This window comes from Podarcis melisellensis (assembly GCF_964234715.1).
Source record: "Podarcis melisellensis genome assembly, chromosome: 15".
Taxonomy (NCBI): Eukaryota; Metazoa; Chordata; class Lepidosauria; order Squamata; family Lacertidae; genus Podarcis; species Podarcis melisellensis.
In genome coordinates, this window is record NC_138532.1 from 16,197,707 (window position 1) to 16,219,169 (window position 21,463).

A 21,463-nucleotide genomic window follows, 5' to 3' on the forward strand; every position below is an offset into this window, starting at 1 on the left:
CCCCGCCGGATCCGACCTCGCTCGCTGCTGCTGCTGCCTTTGCGCGGAACCGGGCAAGTAGCAGCAGCAGCAGCAGCAGTAGGAGCCGGGCTGACAGCTGCGTCCCGGGGAGCGAGGCCGCTGCCGCCGCCTGCGCCCGGACCCATGCGCCCCGCTCCGCCTCCGCCGAGGTAGGTGCAGCAGCTGCTCGGGATCGCTCGGCGCGGCTTGCTTGTCTCCGCGCCCGGTGCTCGCTTGAGGCGATCCTGGCGGGCCCAGCACGATACCTGCGCCGCAGCTACGGCCGGGGACCGTCCGACTCCCGGGACGCGTCGAGGCCGTCGGCTAGCAGCCCCGGGGAGAGACCGGGGTGCCGCCGATGTTGCTGGGTGGGCCACACCCCCAGCACTTGCCTTCCGGGGGCGCCTCGCTTTGTGGCTTGTAAGACTCCCTCCGCCCGCTACCTCGAGGGGGCCGGCCAAGTACGTAGTAAAAATAGGGCTGCATCCAGAAATTCCCGGCTTGACAGCCAGCCTTGCCCCCGCCACTACATACAAGATCCCCCCCCCCCGCCTCCGCTGCTCCTTTCCCTCTGGGACCGGCTGACCGGCTTCCCCATTGTTAGTGCCTGTTTGTGAAAGGAAGCCAACCCGGTGCAGGCCCGTCCCAGGACTTCCTTGTTGGGCTACCACTTCCACCTTTGGGTCTTCTTTCAGAGCTGGCACAAGGGAGCTTTCCTTCTGCCAACCAGTCACTGGCAATCTTGGTGGGCAGGTGCAGCTCCAGGTGCCAAGGTCCAGGTGAGGGCAAAAGGTGGAGATGAAAAGCACAACTTGCCAGTTTTTGGAGCTACATCAAAATCCAGAAGTTGGCATCTGGTTTTGATGCCTCAGGTCTTTTGAATGAACTTTGACTAGACTCTGGCAGGACAAAACCCTTGGGTTAGTTGAGGCGACGAGTTTCTGGGTAAAGGGACCCCTGACTATTAGGTCCAGTCATGACCGACTCTGGGGTTGCGGCGCTCATCTCGCTTTACTGGCTGAGGGAGCCGGCGTACAGGTTCCGGGTCATGTGGCCAGCATGACTAAGCTGCTTCTGACGAACCAGAGCAGTGCACGGAAACGCCGTTTACCTTCCCGCCGGAGCAGTACCTATTTACGGTATCTACTTGCACTTTGACGTGCTTTCGAACTGCTAGGTTGGCAGGAGCAGGGACCGAGCAACAGGAGCTCACCCCATCGCGGGGATTCGAACCGCCGACCTTCTGATCGGCAAGTCCTACTCCTGTGGTTTAACCCACAGCGCCACCCGCGTCCCATTGTTTGGAGCTGCATCAAAATCCATAAGTTTGCATTTGGTTTTGATGCCTCAAGTCTTCTGAATGAACTTTGGCTAGACTCTGGCCAGGACAAAACCCTTGGGTTAGTTGAGGTGACCAGTTTCTCGGTACCTCTCTCCAAATGGATAACGGACTCCTAGGAACCAAATGCAACAGACTATGAGTTGCCACCTTCAGGCTGTAATAATGCTAATTATAGTGCTTTCGACTTTGGAAACATTTGAACTTTGGTATAGACTTCTGACCTCATCTGAATGGATCGCCTTGGTAATGCTTGCAAGTTTCATACAAAGATAAGGTATATAAAATACAGCCTCTGTGGCCTTGTTTTGCTACAAGAAGCCTTCAAATTAAGTGATAGAAATCTGGAAAGTATCTATTGGGAGCAGGGCACTCTCTTGGCAACATCGCCTGTCTCTCATATTAGTCGAGTTAATAGTTGTTGCTCCAGTTAATCCTTTCTTCACAACAGCATCTAAGATAGCATCCCAAAAGTTGAGTCCACTTTCAAACCAGGACACCTGCTAGATGATCCAGCAGCCATGACTTATTTTTCTTCTTGCATAAATAAAAGCCAGCAGACTCATCATAGGTCTTTCTGGAGTTGTAGCAGCAGCAGCAGCCTCCTGGGCATAACATCCACTCAGGCGCATTTTCTCCCAGGCTGTTGTCTGTAAAGTAATATTGTAAAGAGGAATTCTCCCTCATTTCCCTGCTGCTGAATCGGAGGAGGAAGGGGTTAAGAAACAGTATTGCAGAAGCTGAAGTCAGACAGTGTGTGTGAGAAAGAAGATCAGCTGATGAAACATTAACTCGCCTGACCTCCTTTGCAGCCCAGGAGTCAGAAATGCTCTCCTTTAGTAACCATTCTGCCCGTGGAAAGGTGAAATTCCCTAGCTTGACTGCTGTCTCTGCCCCCATTCTCTCCCGCCCCACACTACTACAGTAATACCAAACAGGAAATCCATTTCAGTTTCACTTTCTACAGGACATCAGGAATCACAAGACAGAGAAACCAGTAGGAGAACACTTCAATCTCCCAGGACATTCTATACAAGATCTCAAAGTAGCTGTTTTACTACAAAGGAATTTCAGAAATAGACTGGAAAGAGAAGCTGCTGAATTGCAACTTATCACCAAACTTAAAACCATGGAGAAACCTGGTCTGAACAAAGACCTTGGATTCTTATCTCATTATACATGACAAAGCCATTTTTCACCTTCTCACCCCTTGCTTTTTCCTGTAAGACCTATTGCAGTCGTTAAGAGTCGTCAACAGGCTCATCACAGCTATCTGCCATCACCCATTCCCACCACCCTTCTGAGTAATACCCCTCCCCACCTTCTCACTATATAGAAGGGTCTGGTGACTTCTGTTTCAGTGTATCTGAAGAAGTGTGCATGCACACGAAAGCTCATACCAAGAACTGACTTAGTTGGTCTTTAAGGGGCTACTGGAAGGAATTTTTTTTTGTTTTGACTTTCTACAGGGTGTTTCTGCTTTCTGCACTCACGGTAAATGGGTTTCAGCAGGGGTTCCTGGGGCTGGACGCAAGCCAGGCATAGGGGAAAGCAGGGGGGCTGTTCTGACCTTGCCCTTGCCCTTGCAGTTCGCCTGTCGGATGCCGCCCTGGAGGGGGACAGAGACATCATGGAGAGCGATGATGGAGGCCGCACTGCATGTCCACATGTGCCTTTGGCTGATCCCGGCCTGGATCCCTTTGCTGTTGCCAAATGGACTTGCCTGTGGAGCAAAAGTGCCGCGTGGGGCCGAGCCCTGCCGAGCACCCCAGTGCCGTGGGGAGCTGACGTGGGCGGTGCATTTGACGGTGCCAGAGGGGTCCCCTTCCTCTGAGGAGGAGCTGGACTGGCGGGCGGAAGAACTGGCCAAGGAGGCCGGCCTCGTGAACATTGGCCGGATCGGGGAGCTCAGAGGCCACTACCTCTTTGGCTATCAGCTGGCAAACCCACCGGGCCTCGGCCTGGAGGCCATCCAGCGGTCAGCGGAGGCAGTCTTTGCACAGCACGACAGCGTGAGGTGGCACGCCGAGCAGCGGTTTCTGAAACGCTCCAAGCGCAGCTTGCACTTTAACGACCCCAAGTTCCCGCAGCAGTGGCACTTGGTGAGTGGGGGCCCTGGCTTTGTGGGAGGGGCAAAAAGACAGCTTCCAGCTGATGCCCAGGAACTCTGGGTGGGGCAGAGTTCCCCACTGTTGCCCACTTCCAAGGGCACTTTTCCCTTTTCTTGCGAGGAATCCTATTTGGAATAAGGGGATTTCCCTTTTAAAAACGGAAACTTTGACAGCTATGCTCCTTCCCCTGTAACCCTCTAGGCCAGGGGTCAGCAAACCTTTTCAGCAGGGGGCCGGTCCATTGTCCCTCAGACATTGTGGGGGGCCAGACTATATTTTTTTGGGGGGGGGGGAATGAACAAATTCCTATGCCCCACAAATAACCCAGAGGTGCATTTTAAATAAAAGCACACATTCTACTCATGTAAAAACATGCTGATTCCCGGACTGTCCACTGTTTGGCGATTGGGCCAAATCTGGCCCTCAGGCCTTAGTTTGCCTACCCATGCTCTAGGCCAGGCTTCCTCAACCTATGCCCTCCAGATGTTTGGGACTACAATTCCCATCATCCCTGACTACTGGTCCTGCTAGCTAGGGATCATGGGAGTTGTAGGCCAAAAACATCTGGAGGGCGGAGGCTGAGGAAGCCTGCTCTAGGCAATGTCAGACTACAACTCCCACCAGCCCCTGGACAATGTACAAGGTTGATGGGAGTTGTGGTCCAGCAGCATCTGGAGGTCCCCCTCAGGTTCTCCACCCATCCCATTGAAGGGCAGCGGTGCCAGGGCCAGGTGTGCTACATCGTCACAACCCCGGCGTGCTGATGTCACTTGAGCATGTGTCATGGCACGGTGATGTAGTGCATACACGTTGGGGACATGGTGATGTAGCAAGCATGCACCCTGCGGCATGCATCTGCGGCTGCGCCACACTTTATGAGTGCCTGCCCCCGCCATTTTAAATGTTATGGGAGCCAGGGCACCCCCAGCTTCGGGGACTCGGCACCTGTGTTTCAGGGTACATATAATGAGCCCCAGTACTTGAGTGAAATCAGGAGGTGGCCTTTGAGCTATTTCCTGGCTGTCTGCTCACAGGAGTGGGCAGCAGAAAATCATACAAAGTGAATTGTAATTAACTCCTTATTAGCAGAAACATGATTGGAACAGGAGTGTCAGGCCTAAGGAGCACAGCAACCCATCTCTGTAGGTCTTTCCCCCATGAAGCAGTTGCCAAGACTGAAGGTCCCTGCCTCTCCACAGCTGCCTGTCCCCTCCTCTCCAGGGTTCCCCCCCCCAAGCAATCAGAGAGTGCACCTGTGTGCCTGCCTTTGCTCCTTCCGTTTCATGCCTCTTCTGGTCCTGGGAGACCAGCAGGGAGGGGAGTTTGTTGCAACAGGAAGGGAGGAGACTTCTTCACCAGCCTGATTCATCTGTGCCTCTTGGCCTCCCTCATCCCACTCTCCTGCTTCTACTTCTGCCTCTGATTCTGGACTTCTCTCCGCCACAGACTCTCCCTGCTCACTAAGCCCTGTTACTCTTCCACTGCCAACACCTCCTCTTCCCAGTCTTCTCCCACTGACCGCTCATCGTCATCCCACCACCATTCCCTGGACTCTGAGCCGTTTTCCCTTGAGGGCTTCCCAGCTGGTTCCTCCCACCGTTCCTCTGCATCCAACCGGTCCATGACATCTGCAGCAAACCCAGGTTCTGCTCCTATGTGTGCATGTTGGCTTGCCTCTTCACTGTGCCTTCTGAACGTTGTGCCTCCCTTTTGTCTCCTGGCCTAGAACAACCGCAAGAGCCCTGGGATGGACATCAATGTGACGGGCGTCTGGGAAAGGAATGTCACTGGCCAGGGCGTGACGGTGGTCGTGGTGGATGACGGGGTGGAGCACACCATCAAAGACATCCAGCCCAACTACGTGAGTAGCTGATGCCACCACTTTCCCTTTGGGGCACCACAGCTGCCTGGGCTGGGCTTGGAGAGTTAGGGCCCAGCTGGAGCCTTAGAATAGGGCTGGGTGACATATTGTCCCAAACTGGTTTAAAGTCCATACAGTGGTACCTCTGGGTGCGAACGGGATCTGTTCTGGAGCCCTGTTCGCATCCAGAAGCGAACACAACCCGCGCATGCACGGGTCACAATTCACTGCTTCTGCGCATGCGCGTGACGTCATTTTGACCGTCTGCGCATGCGCGAGCGACGAAACCCGGAAGTAACACGCTCCATTAATTCTGGGTTGCCGCAGTGCGCAAGCCAAAAATACTTATCCAGAAGCTACTTCAACCCGAGGTATGACTGTATCGTGATATCTGTTTCATACCTGGCAATGTATCGTGAATCATAGTGTGTGTGTGTGTGTGTGTGTGTGTGTGAGCTTCTGCAAAAATCACAATGTGGGGAAAACTGTGAAGCCAGCCAATGCTTCTACAAAGCTTCATCCTTATTTCAGACATTGGACTCGGCAACATTAATTTTTTAAAAAAGTGTTTTAAATGCATTATAACACTGTGACATCAGATGGCGCTGTAGAGTTCTATCCTTCGGCAGTGTGGTTTTGCATTATGAGCTTTACAACACATTTTCCTGAAACTTTTTTTTTGATGTGTCTAGATCCAGCCTTTGGGATATAATGGTATATTGCAATGTTTAGCTGGCGATATATCACAGTGTTGAAAACCAGATATTGCGCAGCCCTACCTTAGAGGTGCGAGAGGCTTGCCTCCTGGCCTTGGCTGGGCTGCAGAAGAGGACTCTTGGCCTTTTAAGACTCAACCACCTGGATCCAGTAGGCTTTTGGGTCAGGTGGCTGCGGCTCAACTGGCAACTGGCCCGTCAGCTGAGTCCAGGCAGATGGAAGCAAAGGAGGGTAGGGCCTAGACCTGGCTTGGCTCAGGATAGCTTATATACATGGGCCTAAGCAGCTGGGCTGGATGCTGCCCCAATGGGGAATTGCTGGGCAGGATCCCATCACCCAAGCCCTTCTCTCTCCAGGCGTTGTGGAGCCGTGTTCAGGTTCTGTTGCCATCCTACAGCAGGAAAGAATCTGCCGCATTGTGCTATGTTGGTAAATATGGTAGAGTTCCAGGCAGTTGTCAAAACCACCTTTGAAGGTCTTTGAAAACGGACCAAGTCTTGATGTTGTGCAAATGCTTCTGCATTTCTCTCACCTGAGGCAGCAAGAAAGGGGGCACTGGAGATGGGGTTGCCATGACCAGGGCTTTTATCCAGCCAGACCTCACCAGAACTGAGTTCCGGCACCGCTTGGGTAGGCTCCATTGCTAGTACAGTGGTACCTCTGGATACGAATGGGATCCGTTCCGGAGCCCCATTCGCATCCAGAAGCAAACGCAACTCGCGTCTGCTCGTGCGCGAGTTGCGATTCGCCACTTCCGCACATGCACGTGATGTCATTTTGATTGTCTGCGCATGCCTGAGCGGCGAAACCCGGAAGTAACGCGTGCAACCTGAAAGCGCTCAACCTGAAGCACATTTAACCCAAGGTATGACTGGACATGGGTGACGCAGTTGGCGCTGTGGGTTAAACCACAGAGCCTAGGACTTGCCGATCAGAAGGTTGGCAGTTCGAATCCCTGTGATGGGGTGAGCTCCCGTTGCTCGGTCCCTGCTCCTGCCAACCTAGCAGTTCAAAAGCACATCAAGGTGCAAGTAGATAAATAGGTACCGCTTCGGCGGGAAGGTAAAAGGCGTTTCCGTGCACTGCTCTGGTTTGCCAGAAGTGGCTTAGTCATGCTGGCCACATGCCAGCTCCCTCGGCCAATAAAGTGAGATGAGCGCCGCAACCCCAAAGTTGGCCCCGACTGGACCTAATGGTCAGGGGTCCCTTTACCTTTACCTTATGATTGTATAAAAGAACAAGGGAGCCATTCATGGTGAATTCCGGCACCTCTTTTTCTAGAAAAATAACACTGGTCACAACTCACATTTCCTTTTTTTTAAAAAAATAATTTTTATTCATTTTTCCAACACATAATAAAAAAACAGACAAAACACAAGACAAAAACATACAAAACATTTAAACATGTATAATTTCATAATCTTATTTTCATATACCTTCTTTCCTCCGACTTCCCCATACCTCCCTTTCGCTGCATCCTTATTTTACAATTCTTTAGCAACCCTTTGGTCAATTTGTCTATTAGTTCCCTTTCATTAAATTTCCTTAAATTTATTAGTTACAGCTGTAATTCTCTACTTCTTACCCCCACAACTCACATTTCCTGCCCTGTCCTGTTCAGCTTCCTCTTTGAAATGGAAGGGGGCAGGGATTGTGACTGAGTCAAAGCTCAATGGTGGCTGATGGCAGTTTCCTGGGCGTGCCACAGATTACCCAAATGCTTGTTCCCATCTTATCCTGAGCCCAGAAGCAACACCTGCTGCCTTAGATCAGGGTCTTGGCTTGAGGTGGGAGCTGATTACTTAATATTCTACAGCCTTTTAAATGTGCCTGTTGTTTTTGTTTTCAATTTACTTATTTGTGTTTTTATCTTGTATTTTACTCCGTGAACCGGCCTGAGATCTTGTGATGAGGCACGGTGCATAAATTAAATAAATTAAATAAATAAACATGATTTCTCACTTAGGAAATTATATATATATATATATATATATATATATATATATATATATATATATACACACACACACACACACACATTTTTATTAATTTTTTAACATATCAGTTCCAACAGTCAACAGTCATACAACATAACTTCTCATCTTATACAATATTTTGGACTTCCATCAACAACTCGGATGATTTTCTGTCAGGAAATTATGCGGTTCAACCATTTTTTATTTAATTAAAAGATTAGCCCTTCTGGGAACAAGAGCCTACAAGGATTAAAAGCGAGTGCAATTATTGTAGGCAACAAAATCACAATAAAGCAGGAAAGAAGGGGCAGGGGAGAGTTGGGGGCAGGGCGGGGAGAGCAACTGATGTTTGTTGAGTCCTGAGCACTTTGTTCCCCAGCTGCAGTTACCCTCGCACTCCCAGGAATAAGGACTCTCAACTCTGGGTCTTGGTCTCTTTCAGAGCCCTGAAGGCAGCTACGACTTGAACTCCAACGACCCAGACCCCATGCCCCACCCGGACGAGGAAAACGGCAACCATCATGGGACCCGTTGTGCTGGGGAGATCGCAGCCGTCTCCAACAACAGCTTCTGTGCTGTGGGAGTTGCCTATGGCAGCCGGATCGCAGGTACTGGCACCCGATGGCAGGGGAGAGCTGCGGTGGCTCAGTGCCAGAGCATTGCCCAGTTGGAATCTGCAGGGAGAGAATCTCTTGCCTGACCTTCTAGAGAGCCTCTGCCAGCCAGTGTGGAACGCACTGAGCTAGATGGGCTGGCAATCTGACTTGGAAGAAGAGTCAGCTTCCGGTGTTCCTCTGTTTGGGTTGGACTCTGCTCAGTTGCTGCAAGGAAAGTGGGTGGGATTCAGCTGGCTTGCATTTCTGCAGGCGAAGCAGTGTCCCAAAGGCTGCTGTGGCAGAGCGTGAGCTGTGAGCCAGGAGGTCCCCATTTCCCCTCATGGTTACCTCTGCCGTGAACTCACGAGGTGACCTTAAGCAAGCCATTGTTCCCTTAACACCCACGGACCCCTGCATGTTTACACATACACACAGATGGGCATAATAGTGACATTACTACAGGGCATACAGGGCTGTATGGGGTGTTAGGGAACAGGTAGTTTTTCTGGTGGGGGACATGTTGCTCCTTTTGGGGTAGTTTGTCTGGTCCCTACCCTGCATTCAGCTCTCACCTGTAGCTCAGCATGTGACGGCATCCTCACCCCTGGAACCCTTTTGTAGGGTTGCCATATGTCCTCTTTTTCCAGGACACGTCCTCTTTTCAGGTCTGGTTGCCATATGTCGTCCCCCCCGACACATCCTCTTTTTCAGGGTGGATTTTTAAAATCTGGCAAAATGTACAGAGGTTTTTCTGTTTGGTTCTTGTGTTTACAGTAACCCAAGAATTTTTTTTTAGTGAATTAGACTCAAATCTAAGGGACCCAGCTAAGCTTGCCCACAGCAGAGAATTGCAGCAGAGCAGTATCTTGAACTAGCTACGTACGGTCGTACCTTGGTTGTTGAACGGAATCCGTTCTGGAAATCTGTTCAACTTCTGAAAACGTTCGACAACCAAGGCACGGCTTCCGATCGGCTGCAGGAGCTGCCTACACACAATTGTAAGCCACCTAAATCATATTGGACGTTCGATTTCCAAAGAACGTTTGCAAACCAGAACACACAGGTTTTCGGCGTTCAGGGGGGCAAAACATTTGACTCCCAAGGAGTTTGGGATCCAAGCTACGACTGTACTGTATAAATCCTTTCTCTTGTGGCTGAACTAAAAGGACACTGGCTCAGCTCCAAGATCTTGGAGGAGGAGCCTGGGAGGGCAAGAGTTAACATCCCCCTGCCTTTCAGGAGTGTCCATATGTCTATGTTCAACAGTTTAATAAATTGTTCTGTGCATACTTACGTTCACAAAAGTGTGAACATGGGTCCAAATACTTTCATGTGGCGAGTGAGGGAGCAATATGTATTATACTTATTTTGTTGTTGAAAGTTGAGAACATTCCTGATATCAATATATCTCAGCTGCTATAGCCAACATATTTTTAAATAGGGGTATTTAAAACGAGACACAGGTGGCGCTGTGGGTTAAACCACAGAGCCTAGGACTTGCCAATCAGAAGGTCGGCGGTTCGAATCCCTGTAGCGGGGTGAGCTCCCGTTGCTCGGTCCCTGCTCCTTGAAAGTACATCAAAGTGCAAGTAGATAAATAGGTACCGCTCCAGTGGGAAGGTAAACGGTGTTTCCGTGCGCTGCTCTGGTTCGCCAGAAGCAACTTAGTCCTACTGGCCACATGACCCAGAAGCTGTACGCCGGCTCCCTCGGCCAATAAAGCGAGATGAGCGCCGCAACCCCAGAGTCGGCCACGACTGGACCTAATGATGGGTCCCTTTACCTTTATTTAAAACGAGAGTCATCAAAGGAATCCATAGTTAAAAGCAGGAGTTGGCAAATGTGTCCTTTTTTTTTGCTCTTCAAAATATGGCAACCCTAACCTTTTGGCTTCAGCACAGTATTTGCCACATCTGTGGAAAGCGAGGGAGGGTGTCAACAAGCCTGAAAGTCATAGGCTGCCATTCTCCGCTATGGACAGCAGGTGGCATCTTCTCCCTATCCCAAGATAATCTTGTGGGGAGAGCAGGACAGCCCCCCCTTTGTTCAGAGCATAGGTTGCTTTGCTTCACAGGCTTTCGAGGGTGTGTGGTGCATGCGTTCCTCTTCAGTGCAAACTGGAACTGCACAAATAGTGATTTCCAGGTACTCTCAGAGCAGACTGGCAAGTGCAGTGCGAGAGGGGAGCCTGGCTGAGCCTTGGGGGCTTGTTTGTGGGCCCCTCCCTTACTGGTGATGCAGTAACCGCTGTGCTCGCAGCTCCCCGAACCGCAGAGAACGAAGGATGTTTGTTCTGCCGCTGAGCCGGGCAGGCAGCTACCATCTGCAGCGATGTTTGCTCACTGCCGGTCTAGACTTCCCATGCAAATTGGCTCAATTAGCAGCTCTCTGGTTCATTGGGAACGTGGTTCCGGATCAAGTGTGTCTGTTTGGTCACCCTGTGGGAGGTTTGTGGCTTGAAAAAAACCAAATGTAGCTGCAGACGTTCACGGTTTGACAGTATGAAATTGGTGCATTATACGGGGTGTCTGATGGCTGAAAAGATCCCTTGGCATTTTGCAAGTGGTTTAGATGGAAGTGGAGCTGGGTGGCAGCTGAACACATCCCACCTTGATGGTGGAAACAGGAATTCCAGGGGGGTGGAGGTAAGCAGGGCAGATCCCAGCCCAGCTCTTCTTGCTGCTCCTCTGACCTCCTGACTCCATCCCTTCCCTTTTGTCTTGTAACAGACACGCACACAGTCTGGGATCAGCTCAGCAGGTGAGAATAAGTTCTCCCAACTGCCTTTTGCGGTTTAGCAGGCGTGGTTTCCACCACCTCCACTTTCACTCCAAAGATACATCATTGCTAGCCACTGCTTAAATAGGCCAGGGGTGGGGAACCTTCAACCTGCAGGCCAAATGCAGCCCAGCATCCTCCTCTCTCTGGGCTTCTGGACTGTGCAGGCCATGCACCTTCCTCAAGCCACACCCCTCACTGGCTCCTTTACTGGCCCTCCTCTAGTGATGTTACCTGGCTGGAGCATCCCTTGCGACTGCAGGGACCCCTCTTGCTTGCCTGCCTGAGAGTAGTAGTAGTAGTAGCAGCAATAATAATAATAATTTTATTATTTGTACCCTGCTCATCTTTCTGGGTTTCCCCAGCCATTCTGGGCAGCTTCCATTATATACAGAAACATCAGACATTAAAAACTTCCTCATACAGGGCTGCCTTCAGATGTCTTCTAAAAGTTGCATAAGGTAAAGGTAAAGGTACCCCTGCCCATACGGGCCAGTCTTGCCAGACTCTGGGGTTGTGCGCCCATCTCACTCAAGAGGCCAGGGGCCAGCGCTGTCCGAAGACACTTCCGGGTCACGTGGCCAGCGTGACATCGCTGCTCTGGCGAGCCAGAGCTGCACACGGAAACGCCGTTTACCTTCCCGCTAGAAAGCGGTCCCTATTTATCTACTTGCACCTGAGGGTGCTTTCGAACTGCTAGGTTGGCAGGCGCTGGGACCGAACAACGGGAGCGCACCCCGCCGCGGGGATTCGAACCGCCGACCTTTCGATCGGCAAGCCCTAGGCGCTGAGGCTTTAACCCACAGCGCCACCCGCGTGCATAATTGTATATTATTTATCTCCTTGGCATCTAATGGGAGGGAGCTCCACAGGGTGGGGTGCCACTACTGAGAAGGCCCTGTAGCTTCACTTCTTGCATTGAGGGAGCCACCAGAAGGCCCTCAGAGCTGGACCTCAGTGTCCAGGCTGAACAAGACACTCCTTCAGGTGTACAGGGCTGAGGCGGTTAGGGCTTTAAAGGTTGGCATTATTCCTTTGAACTGTGCTCTGAAACGTACTGGGAGCCAATGTGGGTCTTTTGGGACCCTTGTTATATGATGTTGGGGGCTGCTTGCCGTCACCAGTCTAGCTGCCCCCTTCTGCGTTAGCTGTAGTTTCCGAGTCACCTTCAAAGGACAGTGGGTTACTTTTATTCCCATTTTACAGCTGGAGGGGCTGAGAGGGAGAAAGCCACTTTCCCGCCGCAGCCAGTGTCCTGGGCTGAAGCAAAACTTGAATACAGGCCTCTTTGCTCTGGGATGGCACTGGAAGCCTCTGTCCATGTGTGCGTCTGAACTGCTTGCCAGGTCTCTCCTGCCCTTGCCTTACCTGTCTTGTTTGTGCAGGGATCCGAGTGCTGGACGGGCCTCTCACCGACAGCATGGAAGCTGTGGCTTTCAACAAGCACTATCAAATCAACGACATCTACAGCTGCAGGTCAGTGCTGGAAGAACAGCAAATAAATCTTTGATCACAGGGATGTGAACCGAGTCCCCTTTGTGGGCAAAGTCTGTGCCACAGGCTCTGGTCTCAATTGCAGAAGGGCTGGTTTGCTAGATGCTTGGTGGCGTCCCCGGAAATTGCATCACCCAGGGCACCAGCAAGCACTTCCTTTTTTCTACAGTCTCCCCTGCAGGCTGTTGGAGCTGTTGGGTCAGTTGTGATGGAGAGAACGGGGAATCCTGTTCACTCACTGCAGAGCCTGTGTGACCCCATGGAAGTGGGAAAGGGGGTTCTGTTGCTCTGGTCTGCCACTTCCAGGAATTCCTGGTATCCCAGGTTGTTGTTGCTTTTTTTTTAGTTTTAAACATCTTTACTGAAAGTTCAAAAAGTACAAAATCATATGCGTACTAAATATTGTGAGACGTAAATAAAAGAGAGAACAAGAAAAAGAGAAACAGAATCCATGTAGAAGGGAAAATAAAGGGGGGAGGGGGGGAAACCCCAAAACTATACATTAAAAGGTTGTTATTGTACTTTACCAGATCTTAACCTATTACAGTACAGTGGTACCTTGGGTTACAGATGCTTCAGGTTACAGACTCCGCTAACCCAGAAATAGTACCTCGGGTTAAGAACTTTGCTTCAGGATGAGAACAGAAATCATGCGGCAGCAGCGGGAGGCCCCATTAGCTAAAGTGGTACCTCAGGTTAAGAACAGTTTCAGGTTAAGAACAGACCTCTGGAAGGAATTAAGTTCTTAACCCAAGGTACCACTGTATTTGTAAGAATGGATTTCAAATGTCATTGAATTTATCCATGGCAAGTCTGCGTTTATATGCAAGTTGTTCATATGTTGCGAGTTTGTATAAGTCTTCAACCCAATCATAGAAGGGAGCCACATTTTTATTTTTCTAGTTCATCAGCATCAGTCTTTTTGCTGTGTGGTAAGGGCACGGAGAGTCCACTCATATTGTCCTTTTGTAAGGAACATTTTGTTCTGTAAATGTAAGGTTGTCCCATACAGTTTTGTTGATAGTTACAGGTAGGTAGTCGTGTTGGTCTGCCGTTGTCAAAACAAAATAAAAAAACTCCTTCCAGTAGCACCTTAGAGACCAACTAAGTTTGTTATTGGTATGAGCTTTCATGCACATGCAGACTTCTTCAGATACACATCGGTATCTGAAGAAGTGTGCATGCACACGAAAGCTCATACCAGTAACAAACTTACCGTAGATTCCGGCGTGTTAGGCGACTGGGCTGCCAATTTGGGGGGGTCGACTTATACGCCCAGTCTTATACGCAGCAGCTTCGCTGGGCAGCGGCAGCAGCAGTGGACGGTGGGTTCCGCGCTGGGAGGAAGCTGCCCAGCTATACCAGCTAAGCATCGCTGGGCAGCTTCACCAGGCAGCTTCCTCCCGGCGCGGAGCCCGCCGTCCACTGCCGCTGCCCAGCGAACCCATACCCAGTGTATAAGACGACCCCCAACTTTTAAGAGGATTTTCCGGGGTTAAAAAGTCGTCTTATACGCCGGAATCTACGGTAGTTGGTCTCTAAGGTGCTACTGGAAGGAATTTTTTTATTTCGTTCTGTTGATAGTTTCAGTGAGCATCTACCAAAATCCTTTTGATATAGGACAATGGAAAAACATACGTTTTAGAGAAGCATTATCCCTACTGCATCTCCAACAGGTAGATCTACCTTAGATATCCCAGGTGGTTGTGACCCTCAGATTTGTCCCTAAGTTCTGTTTGCTGGCATTTCCCTTCGCAGCTGGGGCCCCGATGACGACGGCAAAACTGTGGATGGTCCTCACCAGCTTGGGAAGGTACGGAGTTCGAGTTCTGTCGTCTCCTTTCCTGCCAGCCCAAGAGACTTGGAGAACACTGGGCCTCACAGGGTGGCTCTGGAGGAGGGAAGGAGCACTGCTGCGTGCAATTGGCTGTGAGCCACTGGATCGCATGCACAGGTTTTGAGGGAGCTGAAAGGTCTAGGATCCCTGTCCTGTGGGCTTTCCCTGTCACAGACCCATTGTCCTTGCTGGAAGTTCTTCAGCAAGGGGGCTGGGGGGATGCCCTGCACTGTGAGGGAGGTGAGGCAAGGTCGCCCCTGCTCACTCAGCTAACCTACCCCTTTACCTTTCAGGCCGCTTTGCAGCATGGGGTGATGGCCGGCCGCCAGGGCTTTGGCAGTATCTTTGTGGTGGCCAGTGGGAACGGAGGGCAGCACAATGACAATTGCAACTATGATGGCTATGCCAACTCCATCTACACTGTCACCATCGGTAAGAGGGCAGGCAGGGGCCTGTTTATTAATGTTAATATTTTTACTGGAAGAATTTCAATTATAAAGAAATAAAGTGATGCAAAAGGGGGAATCGAGGGAAGTGCAGGGGGGAAATCAAAGATGTGTATAAGAAAGAATATATACAGTCGTACCTCCGTTTACGTAACCCTCTGGTTACGTAAACTTTGGGATGTGTGCGCGGCAAACCCAGAAGTATTTTACCAGGTTTTGCTGTGCACGCATGCGCAGAAGTGGTCCTCAAACCTCGGGATCCAACCGGACCTCCGGAACGGATCCCGTCCGCTATACTGTATATTGTTACAGAACCCGTAAACCCTAGAGATTAATAAATACCAGGGTTTGATGAATTGGGGAATGGATTAAAACGTAAACCGCTATTCATGTGTGCTACTACAGTGGCAAGAATGTGATTTGCCCCCAAATGGAAAGAAGCAGCAAAGGAAGAATGGATACAAAAACTTATGGAATGTGTAGAAATGGCGAAACTTGCCAGAATAATAAGAATTGAGATAGCATATTTTTTTTTATATAAAAGAATGGAAATGGTTTATGGAATATTTACAGAAAAATTGTAAACAGATAAAAACATTGGCAGGATTATTGTAATAACCTGCAGTTTCATAAGAGTATACATTTAAAGAAGATGAATAAACGAGCAAATTAAGTTAATTTGGATGTGCAGAAGATATTAAAAATAAATTTAAGGAACCGCAGAAAGAGAGGGAAGGAAGTCAAGTTTTGAAATGTCAAAATGATTGTAAATTAGCGAAATGTATAAACCTGAGAAGTATAAATTTTTTTTTTAAATAACCCATAAACGGCAGGGCTGTGCCAGACAGGGAATGCTTTGGCCACGCTGTAAGATCTGGACCCCCCTCCATGCAGACTGAAGGTGTAAATATGTCGGAGAAAAACCCATATTTCTTAAAGCAAGATAGTCTCTGCTGTGCCTTCTACTCTCCAAAGGGACACAGATCCGGGGTGTGTGCCAGTGACCCCATGCGTTCCTGCCCCGGCTTGGCAGAAAGAGGTGTAGGCACTGGGCTTTTGTAACAATATATATCCCCCCAAAAAGAAGAGCAATGGTAGTATACTCCCATACATTCTTATATAAATTTGATATCGTGTTATTATCCTAAAGCATATAAATGGTAATAGCCTACTTCATTCTGCATAAACTCAATCCAAATATTGTCCTATGTATCTAAACAAAGTCGACATCTGTATGCAGGCCATTCGTAAGACGCAAGTGTTGACAATGGACTGTTGTCAACGGACCGACAATATGACAACATGGGCAGACGGGAGCTTTGTGCAGAAGGTTTGTGTCTGTGAGAAAGACAGACAGACAGACAGATGCATTGGGCTCCAAGCTCTTTCTGAAATCCAGGTTCTCTCAAGCAGCCCTTCGGAGCTTGCATATGTTTTCCTAACGCAGGAACTTGAGTTGGGCACAGCTGGGGTCCCAAGGAGAAGCGTTTCTCTGCAGCCACCACTGAGATTTTCTCCCCTCTTCCCTCCCCTTGCCCATTAGCCCTGGGCTTCCTGCTTCAGTTGCCAGGCTGCGTGGGATGAATAAGCCTACGCTTGTGTGTTCTGGGAAGCTGTCCACGAGGCAGGAGCCAAATGAAAGCACAGCAGGGGGAGAGGTTATTTTTCATGACTTTGTTTCACGTGCTCCGCTGTGAATGCCCAAATCTTGTCCCTGCGCCCCCAGAGCTGTCCTGCTAGTGGCTTGGCTCTGTTTATCCCACTGAAACCATTTCCAGGATATTACTAAATAGTAAATTGTGTGTATGTGTGTGTATGTGCCACTTTCTTCAGCCCCTTTTTTTTGCCTCTTCTTTCCCTCCAGGTGCAGTGGATGAGATGGGGTACATGCCCTTTTACGCTGAAGAGTGCGCCTCCATGCTGGCTGTGACTTTCAGCGGGGGGGACAAGATGATGAGGAGCATTGTAAGTCCAGCAGCTTCCAAATGCTGCTGTTGCGCAGCATTGGGCCACCTGATGGGTTTAAAAGTGCCTTGGCGTGCCCCCCAGAACCTGCCATAGGGGCCTCACCCATGCCAGCAAAGGTCTTTCCTGTAGGCACTGATAGGGAAATCCAGCCAGATGGGCGGGGTATAAATACATTATTATTATTATTATTATTATTATTATTATTATTATTATTATTATTATTTATTAGGTTGCATGCAAGGAGCCTGGTGTGCTCTGCTCTGCAGGGCTTTTGCAAACTCCAGAGTTAGCTCTTCCGCCCGTCGCCACAAGGGGCTTTTCTCATGATGTTCTACTGTGTCCTTAATGGGAAGAATTTAACCCAGTTTCTTGGCTCCTGTTGATGCTTCCTGGCCAAGCTAGTGCATGTTTGAAAACGTGCATCTCGTGTCCAAGTGCAAATAACAGCTGTCAGCAGCCGACAGAGTGGTTCCACGCTCAACCTAAAAGTCAGCGGCGGGAGGGAGGGGAGGACTGTGCTTGGCAAGGCAGAAGGAGGCAGCCAGACCTTTCCACAGTTAGAACAGAGCTGTGATCTTTTTAAACAGCAAGAATCCGTAAACACTGCCTTGCTCGATCACGGAGCAAGAGTCCACTTAGGCCAGCTTCCCGTTGCTCGGATGGCTGGCCAGGTGCGTCTAGGACCTTGTAGGCAAGGCATGACAGGAGCAACCTCCCCCTGCCCCCCCCAACACCCCTCACTCTTCTTAGGCCTGCCTTTCATTTATTTGCGATAGAACTAAGAGCCAAAACAGCCTGTTGCACAAGGAGAGCTGAGAGAGATTGCCCAGCTTCCTTTAAATGCAAGCAAATGGGCTGCTGGTTAAATCAAAGAAGCAGTGGGGGCGCTGGAGCCAATTAACCTCTTCCCCCTCCCCAAATACAGATGTCCTGATCTTATTCACTCCCTGAGACATGCAGATACCACACAAGTACCCACATGCTGTGTTTGAATTGATGTAGCCTGCCCTGGGAACTTAGGGTGAAAGGCAGATGGCAAGGATGATAGTTAATACATGACATCCCCCCATGCAACTGGCTGGGGCTCTCAATATAGCATGTTACGGGGGGGGGGGGTGGCTGGGTTTGACCATCCCATCTTAGTTTTGGCTTTTAATTATCAGTAGCTTTTTAGAAGCGTGCGGGGTGTTTTTAATGCATTTTGTTTTCCCCCTTGGTTTTAATATATCTGTGTGGGGCTTTTTGTTTGTTTGTGTGTAAGTCTCTTTGGGTTGCCTTGGACAAGATTAGAACAAAATTCAATAATAATAATAATAATAATAATAATAATAATAATAATAATACAGTTGTACCTTGGTTTTCAAACAGCTTAGTTCTCAAACGTTTTGACTTCTGAACACCGCAAACCCAGAAGTGACTGTTCCGGTTTGTGAACTATTTTTGGAAGCTGAACATCCGATGGGACTTCTGATTGGCTGCGGGAGCTTCCTGCAGCCAATCAGAAGCCGTGCTGTGGTTTCTGAACGTTTTGGAAGTCAAACGGACTTCTGGAAAGGATTCCATTTGACTTCTGAGATACGATTGTAATAAGAATAAGAATAATACAGTGGTACCTTGGGTTACATACGCTTCAGGTTACAGACTCCGCTAACCCAGAAATAGTACCTCGGGTTAAGAACTTTGCTTCAGGATGAGAACAGAAATTGTGCTCTGGCGGGATGGCGGCAGCAGGAGACCCCATTAGCTAAAGTGGTGCTTCAGGTTAAGAACAGTTTCAGGTTAAGTACGGACCTCCAGAACAAATTAAGTACTTAACCTGAGGTACCACTGTAATAATAATAATGCTGCCCCCAATCCAAATTCCCCTCCCCTTGCAGCTTGCTACTATTCCTTTAAAAACAGTGCCACAAGTGTAGGACATTTTGTACTCCCAAGTGTCTGGTCTGGTTTTGCACTATGCATTCCTTCACTGCCCCCCCCCCCCTTAAGGTGCATCATTCCGTTTTCCTTTGTATTTCCTCTTATGTCTGCTTAAATGGCCTCCTCCCTTCTGTGGCATTGTCATTGCAAGCAAGGATATCTCCCTCCTCTGCTTCTATGACTTCCCAAGGAGCTCAAGGCTCTCCTGGGCTGGTTGGAGTGGAAGCAGCCGGGTGGCTCCCTTGTCCCCAAACCCAATTGGATGATGCTGGAAGTGGTGGAAAAATGGACCCAGCCCCCTTTGAGCCACAACAGCAGGTGGGGTGGGGAAAGGAGGAAGGAACAAAGGCAGAAATCCAGTAGCTGCCAATCCCTTGTGCTGGTTTACTGCCTTTGACTCCATCTCCCTTTCTTTCAACAAGGGGGATTTTCCACCTGGTTTATTGCACAGTCCAGCAGAGCTGCCACATAGCGTTCAAGTCTCCGCAGTGGGAAACCCCAATATCTCTCCCCCACCTCCACCCAGAGTTGCATGTGCAAATCAGGCACTAGGTATTACAAAGGGGTGGACTGAACCACTGAGGTGGAAGGAAGGCATGTGAAATACTATCCTTGCAGCTTCAGAGCCAGACCAGGGGCTCCAAGTCACCCAAAAGAGACTTCCATCGGCTGCCAGAAACAAGGACTGATTCCGTCCGTATTCTGCACCCATCCCATCTTGCAGAAACCCAGCCTTGGAGAGGATAGAGATAAGTTTATAGTGCTATGGTGGTGGGGGGAGCCAGGGTCAGACCAGTTGCCCAGGGCTTCATTATTTGCAGCCCCCCATGCTTAGAGTATTATTACTCTTACTGTGTAATTCCATTTTGAGAAGCAGTGCCAAGATTATATTCACACCAACTGAAGCAATGACATGGTTAATCCCCCAGAACTCATCTTAGGCAGCTGTGTGAGAGTGAGAGAGACAGACAGACAGACAGACAGACAGACAAGCTTTGCTAGTCCATCCCAAGGAAAAGTGGTCCAGAGCTGTTTTGAGCTGGGCTCCTTCCAGAGTGACCTTCCCTCCCACCTGCTTGGAGCCCCATCCTCCCTGAAAAAAAGTGCCCACTAAGCTCAGTTGCAGAGCAGCCTGCCTGGTCCCAGGAAGAGAAAATAAATAAAGGCTTTACAGAGCACACAAACATGGGCTTACTCATGTTTACAGCGGCAGAAGGATGATCTTTCAAGGGTTGAAGCAAAAGGCGCGAGATGGGTGTTGTGTGACGTATCCAGGCAGGTGTTTGCTGGATCCTACCATGGAAATTGGGTTGAGTTGCAGCCACCTTCCCTGAACTGGTGCCCTCCAGTTGTTTGGGGCTGGACCTCCCAGAAGCCCCAGCCAATGCCTGACGCCTCTAGATTAGCCAGCCCTTCCTCTGGCCCCAGAAACATCCCATTTGAACCAGTGACCTCCAGCTTCCTGCTCTTCTCTTTCCAGGCAACCACAGACTGGGATTTGCAGAGGGGCACCGGGTGCACGGAGGGGCACACCGGCACCTCTGCTGCAGCCCCCCTGGCTGCTGGCATGATCGCTCTGATGCTGCAGGTGCGCCCCTGTCTCACCTGGCGGGACATCCAGCACATCATCGTCTTCACAGCCACCAAGGTGAGATCTGGGCGCCTTTGTAGCACCCCCCCCCAAATCTCTCTTCCTCTATGGGCAAGCTTCACAGTGCCAGCCATGCCCAGATGGGGAGGGGGGCAGCTGGCTGGCTGGTTCCCGGCTAACAGAGCCCAAGCCCAGGTGCAGGATGGAAACACAAGGAAGGAAGCAGACTGAGCTGAAAGAGACGATGCAATCCATGGCAAAATCCTGGCACCTCCTTCCCACGGGGCATTGCTAAACTGTGGAACTCCCTCCCACAGGAGCCACCAATGGCTACCAACCTAAAAAGATGGTTCAAGATATTCACGGAGAAGAGAGAGCTATCGGTTGCTACTAGCCACAATGGCTGTGCTTTGTTTCCGCAGTCGTGGGCAGCAATGCCACGTGCTGAAAACCAGGGCAGGGAGAGGACTCTTGTGGTCGGATCCTGCTTGTGGTTTTCCCTCTGGTTGGCCAACATGAAAAAACAAGTTGCTGGACTAGATGGGCCTTTGGCCTGATCCTGCAAGCTATTCTTATGTTCTCTGCTCTCCATCGATCCTTTGATGATGAATTGAGCCACCAGGGTTAGGTCTTGGGGGTGGGATTCAGAACCCCGAAGGAGTATGGCAGTGTGGAACTCTGCATGGTCCCAAAGAGGTACCCCCGCCTCCCACAATTCCATGCCTGAATCAGGGGGGTGAATAAGAGCAACCCTGAACCCACAACCCACCCCCCAGGCGCAGTAATCTCTGCAAGCCCTCCTCCTCATCCCCTTTATTTCTCGGGGGTC

The 21,463-nt window shown here is 50.0% G+C and overlaps 1 protein-coding gene across 1 annotated transcript in view; it reads left to right on the forward strand.

Annotated features, from left to right (window-relative positions):
• The first annotated feature begins 7 nt into the window (after nt 1-7).
• LOC309357568 (proprotein convertase subtilisin/kexin type 7-like) overlaps nt 8-21,463 on the forward strand; it is a 33,083-nt gene continuing 11,627 nt past the window's right edge. The window contains exons 1-9 of the mRNA XM_081889797.1: nt 8-170; nt 2,929-3,441; nt 5,177-5,311; nt 8,447-8,612; nt 12,764-12,854; nt 14,631-14,685; nt 15,003-15,141; nt 17,020-17,120; nt 20,524-20,691. Of these exons, the coding sequence (XP_081745923.1) occupies nt 2,941-3,441; nt 5,177-5,311; nt 8,447-8,612; nt 12,764-12,854; nt 14,631-14,685; nt 15,003-15,141; nt 17,020-17,120; nt 20,524-20,691 (1,356 nt within the window). The 5' untranslated portion in view covers nt 8-170; nt 2,929-2,940. The remainder of the gene's footprint in view (nt 171-2,928; nt 3,442-5,176; nt 5,312-8,446; nt 8,613-12,763; nt 12,855-14,630; nt 14,686-15,002; nt 15,142-17,019; nt 17,121-20,523; nt 20,692-21,463) is intronic.